Raw genomic sequence first — 20,159 nt, 5'->3', positions numbered from 1 at the left:
ACGTTCCCAGTGTTGTTGCAATGCGGCGGGGAAGAATCTGATGAGAGCAGGGATCTGGGACAGTGAAGGCTGGGGTTTTCTGTATCTGGATCCAGACCTCTGATCGCGCTCTCTCTACACGTCTCTCCATCAGTGCTCGACGATGACCAGCGCGGATCAGGAGCAGCATCAGGACCACACCATGACCGCGGTCTCCAAGAAATCCATCATCGCCAAGATGTTCAGAGTGCGCAAGAGGAGGGAGATGCTGCTGGCGCAGGTGTGTTTGGTCTGCAGTGTTCTGTTCGTGGCGTGGGGCATGTCCACCATCCTGACCAGGACAGGTGAGTCCGAGCGGAACCTGTCAATCAAACCCCGTGTAGTGTGGGAGAAATGTGACGGAGGGTCAATCATCTACCCATATTGCTTCAGTGCGATTCATAAGAAGTGTTCAGTGTCAGAACAGCTTTTCATTGACAGTTTAAACAACATTTCTTAAAACATTGCTTATGGAATTTAGAACCACTAATGCGTTCCCTTTTTATGGTTCACTCTATATTGAACTATTAATGCAATTCTATATTCATCTTAAGAGTGTTAGTGGATAAACACATCGATGTTACAGCATGAATTAGTGCCATTAATAACCAAGAATTAACTACAAAAAGCATTATTATTTAATCTAGAATTATAAATATGAATGAAATTAAGCGTGTTGCTGGGATTTTCTAAATTGATTTGATCCCATTATTTCCAGATTATGTCAGAAATTCAATCTGCGTGACATTATAAAGAAATATATTAAATGGACAGCTGTCCTTATTGTGCATCGTTGTGTAGACAAATATGTTTCTCAGTTCTGTGAGATGCATTAGTGGCATTATCCTGTCTGTGCATCATAAATATATTTTAAATGAGTATCTATTATTCTGTGATGTCTGTGTGCTGTGAGATGTATTTGAGGCAGATGCACCTGTTCTTATCAGGTCACCACACCAGGGCTGCCCTTCTAAACGGCATTTATGCACATAATATGTGTAGGTAGTCGAGTCTAGGTTTTAAATGTGTGTGTGTGTTGCTCTGTCTCGTATGCCGCAGTGTGCGGAGACGGTGTGTTGGGTCCGTTATGCACACATGGTTAGATTTTGAATGCACAATTCTTTTCTGGTGATTTGTGTTTTATGACCAGAGATGCGTGTCAAGGGAGCAGTCTTGCTGTTTTGGGGCGAATGAAAGTCACATTCCTCTGATGACCTAAAACATCACGATATGAACTGAACCGCACATGCATAACACTGAACTGATCAAAGCAAATGAGGCTTTATTTATATAACCATCATGTATCTTTCACACGTGAAATAGAATAGAATAGAATAGCATAGCATATCTCCCATGGCATGATTTAAAGAAAGTTTAAAACGATTTAAACATTTTAATGTGTATCTTGAATTACCTTAAAGAGGACATATTATGTTTTTCCACATGTTCATCTTTCTTTAGTGTGTAATTTGAGCACAAAGTCCCTCCAGCGGGAGTTCTTCTCTATATCAGTGTCAGTGTTTCTGAACTCCTGAAACGCCTCCATTGTAGTCTTGAGTTTCTTCCGGGAACGAACACGTCACAATATTCCTCATTTAAATAATTAATGCGCAGAATAAAGGGGCGGGGCCTGGTTGAGTGAGTTAGTAGTGTGTTAAACTGGTGGTTATGTAAGGGGCGGGACATTTCCCAAACACACTCGAAGCGCTTGACCAATCAAAACACACTGATCCAGCCGACCAATCAGAGCACAGTGTGCTTTACAGAAGGAGGAGCTTCATAGAGACAGGAACTAAACAGGGGTGTGTTTCCCGAAAGCATCGTTAGCCAACTATGGTTGCAAGTTTTCATCAGTCGTTATCAGCATAGTTAAACGAGTCGGTGTTTCTCGAAAACATCGTTCTAACGAACATTCGCAAACAGCATCGCAAAGTGTGTGTTTGGAACGACAGCGTCGACCTGTGGTTAGAAGAGTAGTTTCTTGTTTGCATGACATGTGGACTCAATAAATCCTTATCTTGAGCAAAATAAGCAAGCTGACATTCAGTTCAATCTGTGTCTTTTATTTAGAATACATACAAATGTCATTTACGTCTTTTAGTTTGTCAAGAGATTTAAAGCGTCGTTTTTGAAGAGTGCGCATGTGTGAACGTGCTCTAGTACGTAAGAAAGAGGCTATGATTGAATCTGGAAATAAAGCAAAATAACTGAGAAAAATGAGAAATAGTCCTCAGATGCCATGTCTGTCATTTATAGCTTAACATCTAGCATTAAATCTCAAACAGATTCATTAAACGTAGTTATTACTCCACCACGTGCGTGACGTCATTAACCAACGTGGTTGAACGACCAATTTGCGACAATACAGTCTTGTGACTAGCTTGATTTCTTCAACTTTGTTTCAATGGTAGTTAAACAGCGAGTTATGGTGTTGTGTGAGAAACGCATCCTTAGAGCGTTACTGGCAGACTGGGAAGAGAGGAGCCGCAACAATGGAGAATATGTAAAAAAACAAAAAAACAATCAAGCATGAAAGCCTATTCTTGTAGAGCCCAAAACCAAAATCAAGACTTTGTAGAAGAGCATAATAGATCCCGTTTAACCCTGTTTTCCAGTTTGTATTTATTATAACAAAGAATTTTGCTGTTACAGCAAGTGTTTTACAGAACAATTGACCCCCCCCCAAAAAAGTTAACATTTGTTCATTAAGAAGTGACATGTGAGCACATCACTGTTAGGACAGCAGTCTGAGAATGTTTCATTAATTCTTGCTCACTTGTTTGCCTCTGTAAAGTGAAGTGTTGCATGGTGAATGGCGTCACACAGTGTGTCCTGGGCTGATCTTGCGTTCACAGACACACGAGTGTTCAGATTTCATGAAAGATTTATTCATCTGAATCTTTTATAGCAGCCTTCCAGATCTGGTTAAAAAATCATTACAATTGTCCAAATGTGCATGCATAATTCACCGCCATAATGTGGTGTTTGCCAGTGTGTTGTTATGCAGATGTTCTGGGGTGTTTCTGCTTAATGATCCAAGTCAAAACCCTCCAATGTCTCGATGTGACTCGGATCCCTCCTTCAGGAAGGGTTTCGTCTGCGTGTCTATCATCCGCCAAGTGAAAAGTCTGATCTAGACAAGCGCAAACAAGCCGCTCGATCTGAGGTATCACTCATGCCTGTGGCTCACACTGAAAAGTAATGCTCAAATGAAATGTAAGCCTTCTGCATCAAACACAAAGACGTTAATTACAGTAAATACAAGAAGCTTAAAAGATTATTCTGCACTGATACCGTACAGACAATAGTAAATCTGTTTCGACGCACGACGTTTACCGTCAGAAACACGAATGTCTGTTCTTGACAATAACTTGAAAGCGTGTGTGTGTGTTTGTGAACGTCAGACTCGGAGCCTTTATAATGGTTCAGGAACGAAAGATCAAAGACAGAGGGAATATATGCAGCCCTTCCTTTTGAATCAGGCAGATCCTGTTTTCCTCTTGTAGCTTGAGGAGAAAAGAAAAGCAATACTGTCACTCTTATTTGTCCCTATTTTTCCTCATTTTATGTTTTACTTTTTCCCCTATCAAAACAAGGTTGGAAAGTGAAAACGCTCTCTTTTATTTGCATGCTTGTTCTGAACTGTTCCAGAGCTCTGAGATTGAGTTCTTTTGTGAAACGGCTTTGTCCTGGAGCTAGTCAGGTAGTCCATGAGTGTCTCATCAGCATTTCAGGACAGTCGTTTCGGGCTGAATTTGGGCCGGTTTAGTTTAATTGACACCCTGTGATTGAACCAAAAACCTGCCGTGGAGCAAGCGCTGCCGGCGCCGCTCACTCATTCAGAAAAGAAAATGATTCATTTATATTATAGTAGAGCACATTAAAGAAAAATGTTTTCTGCGTTATTGCTCTGTGCCTGAAAAATGAACATTCAGTGGGCGGGATCATGCTGTCACTCAAATACTTTGAAGCCAATGAGGTTCAGCTGTCTAGGCCTCTGCGTGTTGAATTCAGCAGTGTATAATTCTATTCTGATGGTGGTAGCAACAATATTTAATATAGTATTTAAAATATTATAAATAATTTTTACGACTTCAGTCTACATTTATGTGAATAAAGTCGAATAATGTTAAGGCATTTGACATAACAGCTTATTTTGATCAGTTCTTTTGTCTTTTGGTCGTTATATTTCTCACAGATTTCTGCTCGTTCTAAATCAGATCCAGATAAAGTACAGACACAGTAAAGATTACATTTATATGAATGCATTAGTGAGAGAGCGACTGCGTGTGAATTAATTCTTCCTGGCAGCGTCTCTCTAATAATGGTGAAGCTGTGGGATTTAGTTACTAAGAAATATATGCTAGAACTTAAGAAGATATTTTCTTGATAAATCACAGAACAGTGTTGACAATACATTTCTGCGCTACTGGCAATTTTTTGTGTGTGTATTCAATAATATTATTGATTCAACTGCACTGACACTAACAGATGAGAATAAAATATGAAGAAAAATGATGCTTACTTTTCAACATCAATACTGTTATTGAACCAAATTGAATTAACATTGAGTTAATGACACTATTGTCTTCTGTAGAGCTTTTTATTGCTGAATTGAACTCGTTTCATAATTGATGAACTTTGCAACATTGAATCAACATTGAACTAAATTGTTTTCTGAAGAGCAGCTTTACAGCTACAATTGAATTTGTTTCATAACTGATGAATTTTACAACATTATTTTCCTGTTTATTAATGCTAAGCTGCTGTATAAAGCGCTATATACTAGTTTAATCTAATATTTAAATTTGTATATTTACTTATGGTTAATATTTAAATTAATATGAGTAATATATTTATAAAAATACAATTTGATACATGTAAAAAAAAAAATAGTTTACCACATCAAAAAAGATTTAAACAAGTCATTATGTTCAGTTCCTAGACTACTTTTCCATATCATAATCAAACATATGATAAAAGTAACTCCTTATTTTTGAGAGTTATAGTCTTAAATGTGCTATTTAAAGGGATAGTTCACCCAAAAATGAAAACCTAACCATTTATCATGTTGTTCCAAACCCATATATCTTTCTTTCTTCGTTGTGTAGTGATTTGACCGATGTTTTGTTTTTCTAGGTCATGGCATGATTGTGGAGGAGTCTCATGTGGAATCACATGACCACTGGGGGCGACGGCTGATGTCATCGACGCCCGATAATGTGACGGAGGAGAAAAACTGCACAGAGCCAGGTGAGAGGTGACATCATCATCTCTGAACAAATGCCTTCGGAGAGCAGATCGCATTCTTTACATCTCTTGCTAAAAACAAATGATCTGGGCGTGAAGGTTTGGAGATATAAAATACTTAAATGCTTAAAAATACGGTTTAACAGTGGAATTCATGAAAACTACATTACCCATGATGCTAAATAGAAAATTCCACCAATTGGAGAGTTGCAGAAAGCAAACTTAAAATATATTGTTTCGGTATATGTAATAAACATCTTTAAATGAATAGTTTTACATTTCTCAATGGCTTTTAAAGGGGTGGTGTAATGCCCTTTTCACAAGATGTAAAATAAGTCTCTGATGTCCCCAGAGTGTGTGTGTGAAGTTTTAGCTCAAAATATCCCACAGATATTAGCATATATATAGCATGTTAAAGTTGTCCATTTTTGAGGGCGAGCAAAAACACACCATTTTGTGTCTGTTCCTTTATATGCAAATGAGCTGCTACTCCCGGCACAGGGGGCGGTGCTTCAAGAGCTGCACTCACACAGACATGCACTGAAAATTTCTAAAACTTTTAGCCTCTTTATGTGCAAAGACTCAAGAAGAAGTGACAACATGTAGAAGCAACAGGACATTTCTGAATGGTTAGTTGATGAGTTTATGTAGCTGATGTGTAGTTATCTTCTAGTCATTGATTAGCATATTCTGTCATGATAATCTATAAATCGCGTTCCAGGGGGCGGGGTTTATGTAAATTCTAGGCTTGGTGATGTCACTAACCCGGGAGGAATGTGGTGTAGTCTCTACCAGCCGTTTGTTGTAGTCCTTAAAAAGTGATTTCTTTAAAAGCAAATATCTCCCTTTGCTTTGAACTTTGAGCGTTGTAACTTTGCAGATGTTGTTTATGCTCAAACAGCAACATTACACACTAACTAAAGTTAGAAAAGTCAAATCATATTCAACCACCCATTTAATTCAATTATGTCATTCTCAATGCTTCATGGGATTGTAGTTCTTTCCCTCATTGAAGCTCACAGTCGTGTAAAAAACAGTTTTGCTTCAAATCAATGTTTGTAGTGTTGTGATTCACCTTGTTGCTGGTTGATTTGGTTCATGACTTATAATGCTTTTTTTTAAAATCCATATGGCAAAAATACTTCTAGAACCAACGTCACGGGAAAAAGTGGTCGAACATTAATGCATAATAAATTGTAGTTTTAAAATGATTCAGTGATTCGTTCACAATAATGGCTGCCATTTTACAACCTCAGTGTGTCCAGTTCCCCATTTTTCTCTTTTTGTATGGATCATAAGTGTGTAGATGATTGTAATGACGTGCCAGAGCTGTTGGACTGAGCTTTTAGGACGGTATTTTTTATTGATTTTTTGACCATATGCATTTGCTTGGGTGTTTTAGCACACATGCTAATTTTCAACATTTAGGTTCTTTGAGACGCCACTAATGACCCACCAGGAATTATCTTCAGTTTTTGGTTAATCAGCAGATGGAAAACTTCACAGAAGTGCGTTAAAGTGTGCAGTAAGAGCTTTGACGAGATTTTAACTCCATGTCAGGCTGTTTTTGTAACTCTAGTGAGATTTAAGGTTTAATGTGACTTTGCTGTTCACTTGTGGAAGTTTTAATCAGCTTTGGGCCGGAGAGAAAGGCCTGCGTTTAGCTGACACTCGTTTTCTTCGGAGTGCACTCTTTCCCGGACTTACGGCTGTTATTCCGACTGCGGTTGTTCTCATTAAATTCTTTCGAAACCCAAATTAAATATCTAATTTTAGCTGTGGATGTTCTGTTTGTTCAGCTTTATACATTTTAAGTCAGGCATAATTTATAAGAGAATCTGCACTGAGGTGTTTGATGTCGCTCGTCTTTATGACTGTGGAACTTCATTTCAAGCATATTCAAGCATATCCAAGCATATTAAAGGATATTCAAGTAATTTGACCTGTGTTAGGCCCCGTTTACATCTGGTGTTTTAATCCGTCTCTTTTGTCCACTTTCATCCACTTCTGTCCTCATTTCTTTGAGCGGAGGGTCTATGGGCGGGTGAATGTGTGTTTTTTTTTCAGATCTTTCGATCTAATGGATGAAATAAGCTCACACAATTTACATATGAACACGACCGGAGAAAAGAGAAAAACACACGGAGAGCATCAGCTTTAGTTTCTGCTCTGACAGCCGAAAGACCAGCCGAACGCTGTGAGTGTGTGTTAGACATCAGGAATGGAGAGAGAACATTGTGTTTGGCATGTTTTTCCTCTTCAAACCAAACTTGAGTCTCCAGCCGACAGAGTTTAAATCCCGTCTGGCTAGAGCTCTTCCCATTATGTTTACGCATTAGGTCAGTAAGAGGAGAGTAGATGGTCTTTTGTGGCTGTTTGAACACATTCGACCTCATGAGTGTTTATATCACGAAAGCAATCCGATCGAATGTGTTTTCAACTACCTCTGGAAGTGGTCGAAAGTGGACAAGCTCAAAACGTTGTACACCTCTGTATTTAGCGTCGTCCACTTGTGATCCGATTGACCAAAACGCATCTTAATAACAGGTGTAAACAGGGCCTTAGTGGTAGTTTAAATATAACATATTCTTTCAGATTCAAACATTCAGTTTAGCATAAACATAAAACTGTATCAGACAGTGACTGTTGCATGTGAGACAGCAATGTTTTGCTCCTCACAACTGAGTTTGGCATTAGTATGTTGCTAAGATAACAACATGATCCTTAATAATCATAAAAATTCAACTAGCACTCTTAAAAATAAATGTTTTCACAGTGATGCCATAGAAGAACCATTTTTGGTTCAATGAAGAACTTTTCAGCAATCAGTTCAGCTTTGAAAGCATTAGATCCCACCCTTACTTCAGAGCGTCTCTAAAGCCACGCTTCCTTCAAAAAACATGAATGCGTACAACAGAGATGAGAGGCATTAAATTACCTCATGTCTCGATGCACATAACATTACAATTATAATGAACGTAAACAACTTACAGAGCTCGGAAGTGCTGCAGATTCAATTCGGCATTGATAGTGTTGACATATAAATGCTTAAATCCGAGTCTGAGATATACTGTAAGTGCTTTTAAGCCCCCCTGTGGTGAAAATCAAGCTTTTAATGTTGTTTATATGTCTATATGGTGTTTTTAATATGCTTTAAGACAAACCATGTGTAAATTCATAAGTCGACAGCATTGCTGAGTATTTCCTCCTTAAAACTGCAGTGAACCAAAGACAGTCTCAAAAACACGCTTTGAAATCGCTGGTGTTTCTGACGCCACAAACTACCTTGTAACCAATCAGATCAACGTGTGATCGTCAGCGAGTGGATCTCTGAGCTGAGCGAGTGAGTGGAGGCGGGGCTCATTTGCATATTCATAGAACCGCGCATACTAAATGAGGCAAGGGTGTCGAGTTGCATTGAAGCTATTTTAAGGCATGAAGGAAAAACTTTTAAATATGTCATTTTGGTGATCAAAGATGAGTTTTAAGTGATAAAATTATTGACTACAGGGAGATTTTAATATTTAGACTTCTTTTATTGATTGCTATCAGGATGTTAAAAGAGTTTCAACCAGAATAACAAAAAGTGTTTATGAAATAAAGTATTTTTTTCTTAATGTGAAGAACATTTTAAAGGGGTGGTTGATCATGATTTGACTTTTCTAACTTTAGTTAGTGTGTAATGTTGCTGTTTGAGCATAAACAACATCTGCAAAGTTACAACGCTCAAAGGTCAAAGCAAAGGGAGATATTTGCTTTTACAGAAATTGCTTTTTAAGGACTACAACAAACGGCTGGTAGAGACTACACCACATTCCTCCAGGGTTAGTGACATCACCAACCCTAGAATTTACATAAACCCCGCCCCCGGAACGCGATTTATAGATTATCATGACAGAATATGCTAATCAATGACTACACAAAACCATTCAGAAATGTTTTCTACATGTTTTCACTTCTTCTTGAATCTCTCCATCTTTCTGACTTCGGTTTGAACAATGTCCAGTGCATGTCTGTGTGAGTGCAAGCTCTTGAAGCTCCGCCCTCTGTGCCGGGAGCAGCAGCTCATTTGCATTTAAAGGGACAGACACAAAATCGGTGCGTTTTTGCTCACCCTCAAAAAGTGCTGTATAAAACATGCTGTATAAAAATATCTGTGGGGTATTTTGAGCTAAAACTTCACACACACACTCTGGGGACATCAGAGACTTATTTTACATCTTGTGAAAAGGGCATTACACCACCCCTTTAATAAAATAAATACATTTTTTCCACTACAAAGACATTTTTGTGCAATAAAAAAAAAAAAAAAAGGTTCTTCAGCCTTTAATGCTAATAAAGAAGGTTTTGAGGTTAGAGCAAGAGTCACGTTTTGTTCATGACTTGCGATTCATCTTTGTCTGTACGTGAGCTCCAGGTCAGCTATTTTTAACATTAAAACTTTTGCATTTTTAATCATTTTTTGACTGTTCAATCATCCAGCAAAGAGAACAGGAGAAGCTGGCTTCAAGTAACTCAGGATTTTCCTTCCAGTCGACATATTTCTGAAATAAAAACGCTTATCTGTGAAACTCCAGTGACGGCGCACCTCTGAATCTGCAGCTCTCCGTTTGTCTTTCTCACCTCGTACTTTTGCCACTAAGTTTTCAATCTGAGTTGCAGTGTGCCAGTTGACAAGATTACAAGCTGGAAATCTTGTAATCTCTGAAGATTACAGTTTACTCTTTCCTTCTCTTCTTCAGCGTGTAGTGCAAACGGCGATGAGATCCTGTTTCTATCTTCTTCACCTTCTTCATGGCCTCATTTTCTTGTTTTATGTCGTCTATGACAATGCAGCTTTAATATCAAATTCGATTTTGTGTGCTTTTTGCCCATGCGCGTGTTGTTGCTAAGCTTTGCATCATGTTGCTAGGGTCTTTCGAGTGTTTTCTAAGGAATTTTAAATGTCCGCTAAAATATCAAGTGTAAATGTAATGTTCATTTTCGTGGTGCAAGAAGATTGTCTGATGAGTCTGGATTTCTGCTGTCATTCAGATGTTCGGGTCAGAATCTGGTGAAAACAACATGAATGATCCTGTATTGTATCAGTGGTTCATGTGCTGCTTCTGTAATGGGTGTTTATTGACACACTTTGGGACTCTTAGTACCAGCTGAGCTTCGTTTAAACGCCACAGCCGACCTGAGTATTGTTGCTGATCATGTCCATCCCTTTATGACCACAGTGAATCATCTTCTGATGGAACTTCTAGCAGGATAACACACACGTCACAAAGCTCAAATCATCTCAAACTGGTTTCTTGATCATGACAGTGAGTCTCTAAACTCAAACGGCTCCACAGTCTCCAGATCTCAGTCCAATAGATCAGATTTGAGATGTGGAGGAACGGGAGATTCACATCATGGATGTTCAGACGACAAATCTGCAGCAACTATCATGACAATATGGAGCAAAATGCACCCTGCACCCTGTTGAATCTCTGACACGAAGAATTAAGGCAGTTTTGAAGACAAAAGCGGGTCTAACCGGTGCTAGCAAGTGTATCTAATAAAGTGACCGGTGAGTGTGTATATATAGGAATAAGGGGCAAATGAAGTAGTATTTTATTTCTGTCAGGTCCACTATCATCAAATACGAATGACCATTAGCATTAGGATTGGCGGTATGGTTCTGTTCTGGGCAGCCTAGCATGGATAAGAGCAGCAATAGGTAAACAGAACTGAACCAACAAGAATTGATTGCAGATATGTCAATATTTGAATGTACAAAATAATTCTTGAATTTATTCAGATTCAAGGGGAATCAAAATGCCAAATCCTGACTGACGAGAGGTGGAGCTGGGGAGGGAGGAGGGTAATTCGCTCCTGAGAAGCGCGATAGCTGTTGATAATACTGAAGGAGGTTATATGTGTGTATACAATGATGGTGAATTTGATTTCATCAAGTACAACATGTTCCTGGATCAACATCTTTGTTTATCCTGGAACAGCATTCCAAACAACCAATCAAATCTGAGGGACAAGTTTATAGTTTATGTCAAGTTTAGACTTACAACCAGGGTCGGGTGCTTCTACATCAGTGTTATTCACCCATTATATCCCTCATAAGTAATGGGTTATGTTATGTTTAGGGTTAAGGATAGGGTTAGGATTACATTTTTGTTCTGAAATGTTCCAGGATCAGCTAAATATGTTGATCCAGGAACTGGATTCTCACTTGGCAAAATCACGGTGACCATACAGTGATAGGCGGCGTATTCCTAGGTAGACGTGGATGTATAATAATGTAAATAATGGTTACAGAGAGTGTGAAGTGATATGGCATTCGAGTCATGTAATAAGTCGTATGGTCCTGTATGCAGATTTGTGTTATGAAATGATGTATTTTCTCTCAGTGGGGATGTTTGCTCTGTGTTATGTAAGTCAGGGCTGTGTGGATATACTCTGCACATTTAACAAGCTTTTGGCCTAAAAAGTTGGATTCACAGAAAAAGAGAAACACATTTCGTTTGCGATGAGAGATGAGACTGAGGGCAGTTGTTCTGGTACCGGTCAGTGATGAGTCAGCGTCACAAAGCCTGGAGTCATCAGTCTGAGCTCAGAGCAACTGTGTGTCCTTTAACCCCCGCCGTCAGACATTTCAGAGCACAGATTATGTGCATTTATACTAGGAATGGCTCTGGACTTGTTCATTAGTGAGTTTATCTGATTAATTTAGAGACGAAACTTCTTGGAAAAGGGTTTTAGTGCGCTGACAGTGTAACGTTGAAAATCTCTCGAATTTATACTTTGTTTCATACTAAGTGTGTTGAGACCGTATTTAATCACTTGCTTATATGTGCATGACACTTAAACACGCGAGCTTCAGTGACTGTACTAAGCTCATGAATATTAATGAGGCAAATGTTTAATTTATGATTTGTTATATTCTAGCACTGCACTGTTTAATACTATATAGGCCTGGAGCTGAGCTTCATAACTCCACATTAAAGCAGTGCAAACCACTTTTCAAAATAACAACATAGCTTTAAAGATGCTCTAAGCGATGTCACGCGTTTTTTAGGCTGAAACATTTTTTGTCACGTCCAGCAAACATCTCCTCACTATCCGCTAGCTGCCTGTCCCCTGAACACACTGTAGAAAAACGCGATCTCTGTAGACAGCACAGGCTCCACAAACGGCAAGAAAAACAAACTGGCCCAGCCTGGACCACGAAACATAACAAACAGTGTTCCAGCCAATAACCGACAAGAATGATCTGGGGGTGGGAGTGGGGGGTTAGTGCGCGTGCACATGAAGGGGGGTGTGGGGGTGGGGTGGAGGAGACAGAAGCATGAAGAGGGAAGTTAGCTAGAGGAGAGATGTCCTAGACAACGACAACGACTAACATCAAAATTGTATATTCTTGAGAATTTTGATATGGCCGACACATAGAAGAGGGAAAAGGAGAAGGAATGCACGAAGTCCCGAATTTACATCGGAAAAGCGTTCAAAAGGTGGCGAGAACTCCGCCGGCAGAAGGGCTTCCAATCCGGCTCTGTTTTTGCTGGACAGGGTAAATCCAGTTTGTTTTTTCTAAATGGTTCATGACTGTTTCAGGAAGCACGGAAGGGAGGGGGAGGGGACGGGATGAGGAGGAGGGAGGGTCGAGCTAGCCTCCGTTTTGTTTGACAATACTTCGAATAAGAAGTGACGTCACCCGACATCGCTTCGAGCACCTTTAACCCAGGGTTAAAAACGGTAAACCGATGATTAAGAATAATTAAAAGCTTTTTTAGTTACAGTTATTATTAATTTATGTTATGGTACTAGAATTATTTTTAGTTTGTAAAATAATCTAGATTTATGTGGTTCTAACTTGTATTATATGAATCATTTCTAGATAATTTGTGAATTAAGCTGAGTCATTCTTCTCTCTCTCTCTCTCTCTCTCTTTCTGCTCTATTACTTCATTATTTAGTTCATTACACACTTGAGCCGTTTGATTTCTCTGCACTGGCCTCTTCTGCTGATGACACTCAAAGTTCACTGGATTCACACTACACACAGACACACACACACACACACACACACACGCACACACACGCGCACACACACACACGCACACACTGCTCTGTGGATATTTTTGTATTAAACCTGAGCTTTATTATTTATACTTATACAACATATGGATTGTGAATATTTAAAACCTTCCTTCTTTATAAGGACATCAGCTCTTTTGCAAAGAGGTCTAATATAATTCATGAACATGTAAATTATGGATAATATAATATAATATAATATAATATAATATAATATAATATAATATAATATAATATAATATAATATAATATAATATAATATAATATAATAATAGTAATAATAAAATGATGAAGAAATGTATACAAATAAAATTATATTACATAATAAAGAATAATTACATAATTAATAATATTTGTAAAATTTTAATTAAAATTAATTAATGATTGATTACAAGTTTAATTATAGAATAATAAAATGATGGTTAATATCATTATTATAATTTCATTTATAATGTCTATTTTCAGATCTTATATATTATTATTATTTATTGTATAGTTTTTTTTAATTTATGAATTATATATATTATGTAATATTATATTTTGTATATATTACATATTAAAGCAAAATAGTATAATTTTACAATAAATGTACATTTCATCATACTGTATATAGCATTTAATGGGTGTATTTTTGCAACATGTTCTGGTTTTGTAAGTGCATTCATTAAGCGTCCAGCACTGCGAACTCATGCTGTTATCTGTGCAGATGCGGTTCTGTTTTCTCCGTAAGCCTTTTGATTTTGTAAAGAGCTTGTGTCGGTTCACACATGAGTCTGCAACAGATGTCCCATCTACTGATCTCGCTTACGCAACACGCAAATACTTTTGAAAGACTACAGGATTAGACGATAATTGCATTATATTGTAACATGACAGCATGTCAAATTCATCCTTTTAAACTTCATTGTTATGAACGATGCGGCAAATCATCAAGTTACATGTTGATTTTCTAAGCAACCAGAACTTGAATTGCACTTACATACTGCAAAAATGCTTTGAAAGAGTTACAGAACCATGGTTTAGGGATATTGATCACTAATTATTGCTAAAGAAATGTCCAAGGTCGTGGCATTGATTCATGTCGAATGCTCTGTTTAAGTGCATGTTCCTCCTTACTGATAATCTGGACATCTTTGGCTCTCGCTCAGCATATGGTCATGTGTAGGACACTTATCTTCACATTACTGGAGGCTGACGCGATCTTCCCGGCATGCTCAGACGGTATATTCACGCTAAGCAAAATTGCCTGCGACGATTGTAATCTTGTGAGATGCAATGAGCCAGAACACTGTGGCCAAACGTCCGTGAGCGAGCGAGGCACGTTAACCACGACACAATGGACAAACGCGCGTCCACACTGACCCATTGTGAATGCGGCGTGATGAACACAGATGAGTCTGAGTCTCAGGAGACACACATGAAGAACTGAGAGAAACACAGACTCATTACAGTCCAGAAAACACTCAAAGCACGTTCTTCACTCATTACGTGAATCTGCAGTGACATAACTCAATTCACGCAGTGTTTAATAGTATGATATTGTGAACACAATGCAGTTTCCCATTACCGAAAGTTTGGGGGTCAGTAATTTTCTTTTTCCTTTTTTGAAAGAAATTCTTTCATTCAGCGAGGACACATTAAATGACAGTAAAAGCATTTATAATGATACAAAAGGTTTCTATGTTCACATAAATTCTGTTGTTTTGAACTCTATTCATTAACGAATCCTGAAAACAATTGATCACCGTTCCCACAAAAAAAATTGCTGGACACAACTGTTTTCAACATGAATAATAATCATATATGTTTCTTGATCAAATCATCATATTAGAATGATTTCTGAAGGATCATGTGACACTGAAGACTGGAGTAAAATTCAGCTTTGATCACAGGAATAAATTACATTTGAACATATATTCAAAATAGAAAACTTATTGTAATAATATTGTAATCATATTTTTACTGTATTTTTGATCAAATAAATGCATTCTGGTGTGCATAATCGTATCAACCCCTAATTGTTTAATGCTAGTGCACTTTTATAAGCACTATATACCGTATTTTCCGCACTATAAGGCGCACCGGATTATAAGGCGCACCTTCAATGAATGGCCTATTTTAGAACTGTTTTCATATATAGGGCGCACCGGATTATAAGGCGCATAGAATAGAAGATACTGCAGTCAAACGTTTGACTGGGTTTGCGTTAAGCAGTGGTCACCAACCTTTTCAAGCCTAAGATCACATCCAAAGTCCAAATGTAAACCAAGATACCTTGTTTATACTCGACGCGTCCGCATGAGCGCGAAGTTAATAAAAAAAATAATATCCGTCTGCTCGGGCAGATTCGGCTTAACAGCGCGCGCGCCTCTGAATCCGAAGATGCATGACTTTGAGCCGAATCTGCCCGAGCAGACGGATATTAGTAGTACATCTCATCACACCGGCACCCAGTTTGCGCGTCTAAATCAGTTGTAGGGTCTGGTGTTCAGTCTAAAACAAAACAGTTGCGTCAAGTATAAATGCCTCGTCTGTTTGGGGAGTTGCGCGCGCATGCAGTCAGCGGAGGCTCGCGCTCCGGTGTCAGGCGAAAGTATAAACAAGGTTTAAGTCAGCGGTTGTTTAACAGACGTTAACATAAGGCGCCAGATCCATATATAAGGCGCTCCGGATTATAAGGCGCACTGTCGTTTTTTGAAAAAAATAAAGGCTTTTAAGTGCGCCTTATAGTGTGGAAAATACGGTACTGCAGAAATAGACAGAATAGAGTTGTAGTTTGCGTTTTGAACGCCTCTTTTAATGCTCTTTGCTACATGGTATTTTTCAGTAATTTGCTATGAAAAGTGGTTGTTTTCTGCCATTGTTCTTGCTTTTCACTCGCGATACACCAACCCACTAGTGCTTTCATTAGCTTGCTTTAAATGGTAAATGTTCACTGGTTCAAGGGCACTTGCTGTCCTTTGTTTTGCTGGACATGCTCCTAAAAACACACATGACGCCTTGTCACGTAAAGCTGTTCCGTTTCTGGATTTCACCGTGATTATTGTTACTCTAATTACGAGCTTAATCACATTAACATAATCACAGTACTCTGTTCAGCACGGGTGTAAATGTGTGAAAACAGACGGACGAAAGATTTATTGATCATTTAAGATGAAGCTCTAGACCAGGAATATTGATGTGTTCCCCTTCAGACGCACTGTAAAACTACAGTGAGAGCATGTGTGATGAAATGGAGCATTAAAGTCACCTTCACCTGTGCAGGAGTCGACTCTCTGCTATTCTTAGAGCCGGCTGAGCACAGCGTTGACTCATGGCGAGGGCCGGGCCGCTTTCGCATGTTTTGGCATTTATAATGACGTCCTGCTGCATTATCAGGATTATCCCCGTGGTGGGAATAGCATGCTGCTATAATACTTTTTGCAGCAGCGTGTTTATTGTGCAGTGTATGTGAATGCACTGAGTATCTGAATGACCCGCTGTATTGTTCAGCACACAACCAGAGACACAACAGTGCTGTATCCCACTGTGCGATGGACTCAACTTGACCTTGAAACAATATCAATGAGATTTATTTATCTCTTTATTCTGTGCATCTCAGTTTTATCATTTATTTATTTATTTATTTATTCTGTGCATCTCAGTTTTGATGTTTATTTGTTTAATAATTATTTATTCTGTGCATCTCAGTGTTGTCATTTATTTATTTATTCTGTGCATCTCAGTTTTGTCATTTATTTGTTTATTTATTTATTTATTCTGTGCATCTCAGTTTTGTCATTTATTTGTTTATTTATTTATTTATTCTGTGCATCTCAGTTTTGTCATTTATTTGTTTATTTATTTATTTATTCTGTGCATCTCAGTTTTGTCATTTATTTGTTTATTTTGTGTATCTCAGTTTATTTATTTACTTATTCTGTGCATCAGTTTTGTCATTTATTTATTTGTTATTTATTAACTCTGTGCATTTCAGTTTTATTGTTTATTTATTTAACAATTACTTATTCTGTGCATCTCAGTGTTGTCATTTATTTATTCATTTATTATTCATTTATTCTGTGCATCTCAGTTTTGTCATTTATTTATTCATTTATTTATTTATTCTGTGCATCTCAGTTTTGTCATTCCTATAGCTATTTTTTATTTTTATTTTATTTTTGCATATCAGTTTTGTCATTTATTTATTCTGTCCATCTCTGTTTATTTATGTAGTGGATCTCAGTTTTTGTTTAAAATTTACTAACAATTTCTGAATGAAAATTGTTTCCAAGTAAATCCTACACCAAATTTTCTTACACCAAATTTTCATATATGTGCATGTAAATGTTCAGAATGGAATAAGCGTACTGCGGTATTTTGCACTGTTGTTGTTGTTGTTGTTGTTGTTGTTTAGTAGTTGGTGAAACAAAACTCATACAATATAAACTTTATAAACATACATTTCTAAACATTTTAAACAGTAGCCTGATCAATTATGAGTCAAAAGATGTTAGAAATGTTTTATTTCCTGTTCATTTGTCACACTGAAAATGGAAGGTGCATTGCATTGTGGGATACAGTGTGTCATAAGTGTGCTCTGTTGTATATGTTACATAGAATCAAACTGAAAATGAAGAATAACTGCAATTTTTCAAAAATGATAACTGTAGGATTTACTTGGAAACAATTTTCATTCAGAAATTGCTTGTAAATTTTAAACAAAAACTGAGATCCGCTAAATAAATTTGGTGGGGTGGTGTGGCGCAATGGATAAGACACATGCCTTTGGTGTGAGAGACCCGGGTTGGAATCCACTGTGAGACACCAATGTGTCCCTGAGCAAGACACTTAACCCCTAGTTGCTCCAGAGGCGTGCGATCTCTGACATATATAGCAATTGTAAGTCGCTTTGGATAAAAGCGTCAGCTAAAATGAAAAAAATAAATAAATAAATAAATAAATAGCTATAGGAATGACATCACAGATGCACAAAATAAGTAAATAAATGACAAAACTGAGATGCACAGACACACACTGGATTACACATGCAACATAATATTGACGTCATGTGAAAACAAAGCATAGTTTACAGTATATACTGTGCAGTATGCAGTACGCTATCAATCCGTGATATTCTGTCTATCTTCCTGAGTATAAACACACACACACACACACATTTGCACTCACAGCTCAGACTGAACGAATCATTTCTGTAACCTCAGATATCAATGATATGTTTGGAAACCATCTGAGAACAAAAGATGTGAAGAGGACAACCGATGCAAACATGCCGTCAAAAGTGGCCTTTCAAACCCGCCTGAATGCAGGAAACCTTCCAGCCCGTGTTTATCTCTCTCTCGTCTCCGAGTTAGTCACTTTCGATGGCATTTATCTGTCTTCTTTCTCCAGTCCGTCTCGCTGTGAGCTGGCAATCTCTCCTCTGTTTATGCATCACCAACAGTCATGAATAAGTTATTAATTCCTCCAGGTTTGTTAGATAAAAGATGAGGGCCAGATACGTTGTTTTGAATCGTGGTGCACGTGAAATTCTCTTAATAAAACTGATTTCTGAAACATTGACCTAGAACACCCCAGCAAACGCACAGCAACATGAATGTAAATGTGTGTTTGTGTTTTTTTACAGCCATCCGTGAATTCCCAGATGATGTGTTCACCAATGCTGAACGCAAGAGCGGCGCTGTCCTGCTACATATTATAGCGGTAAGAAAATCTGTTTGACTCTCTCTTTCCTCAGAACATCAACTGACTAGTCATTTAATTTTTTTACGTTTTGTAAAGGAATAAAGAAGAGAAATTGGCCACGGTAATGATAGGGCATGATTTAATAGCGTGCAGCTCTTTGCTGTTTGCAGCTGGATCTTACTGTGTGGGTTAATCTACTGGTAATATGACTAGATTTAACTCCATCACCCATGAGCAGCACAATTAAAATCTGCGTGGTTATGTAACGCTGTAATGCTCAGGTCTGAATTCTGCATTGATGTGTGGGATTTCTGTTTTCCTTTAGCGCCCCCTGTGGCTGGGATTGATCATGGAAATCTGTCTGGAATGCTGAACTATAATTGATGCTTTGTGCCACTGTGAAATCATTTCTCATCAAGGGATTGATGCTTTTTATGTCTAAACAGTCAGTTAAATGCTTGTGAAAAGTGACTGATGGATGTTAGTGAGTTTCATTGTTTTTCTCTTCAGAAATCTCCTCTTCTGCAGATTTACATGCGCCAAACTTTATCTTCTGAAGGTTTTTACAGCGGGGTTTCTTCATTCATCGTTCGCCTGAATTATATAAAATGATACTTTCTATAAAATATGGTGTGCATTTATTTTTTTCTGGCTGTTGACAGTATTTTCTCTAATAATATAGAGTTATAAAAAAAGATCCAAAATCCACTTCTGTAAAAACCTTTAATGTCCACAAAATGAAACGTTTGAAATTTTAAACCCAATGTTCAGATTTCTGTTCTGGAGCTTTATGCAAATTAGCGCATATTTAATTAGATAATGCATCATTGGCATATTTAAACGAAACATTTCAGAAAACTCTCCATTAGTTAAAATGTTTACCCTGTTCACCCAGAGTTCACCAAATCAGGAATAAAATTGTACTTTTGTCAGTCTTAAAAACCATTTCAGTCAAGTCACTCATTCAGTAGTGGCCAAAAGTGATGCTTGTTTTTAATGACCCTAAGTTCAATTAAACCATCAAAATATATTTTATATTTTCTTAAAAATATTTTTATATTTTATGAGGGAAATATTCTTTATTTTCTTTAAGATGAGGGAATCTACAGGCTTTATTATAAAAGAAAG

The 20,159-nt window shown here is 37.7% G+C and overlaps 1 protein-coding gene across 2 annotated transcripts in view; it reads left to right on the top strand.

The window, feature by feature from the left end:
- The window catches only part of slc24a4b (solute carrier family 24 member 4b), a 45,455-nt gene that overhangs the window by 251 nt on the left and 25,045 nt on the right, over window positions 1–20,159 (top strand). For both annotated transcript variants that reach the window (XM_084432773.1, XM_084432774.1), the window contains exons 1-3: window positions 1–323; window positions 5,158–5,271; window positions 18,973–19,049. The exon at window positions 1–323 is cut by the window's left edge. In XM_084432773.1, the coding sequence (XP_084288899.1) occupies window positions 143–323; window positions 5,158–5,271; window positions 18,973–19,049 (372 nt within the window). In that variant the 5' untranslated portion in view covers window positions 1–142. The remainder of the gene's footprint in view (window positions 324–5,157; window positions 5,272–18,972; window positions 19,050–20,159) is intronic.

Source organism: Rutilus rutilus (genome assembly GCF_951802725.1).
Source record: "Rutilus rutilus genome assembly, chromosome: 15".
Lineage (NCBI taxonomy): Eukaryota > Metazoa > Chordata > Actinopteri > Cypriniformes > Leuciscidae > Rutilus > Rutilus rutilus.
The sequence above is the reverse complement of the archived record's forward strand: the minus strand, read 5'-3'. Positions and strand labels throughout refer to the sequence as shown.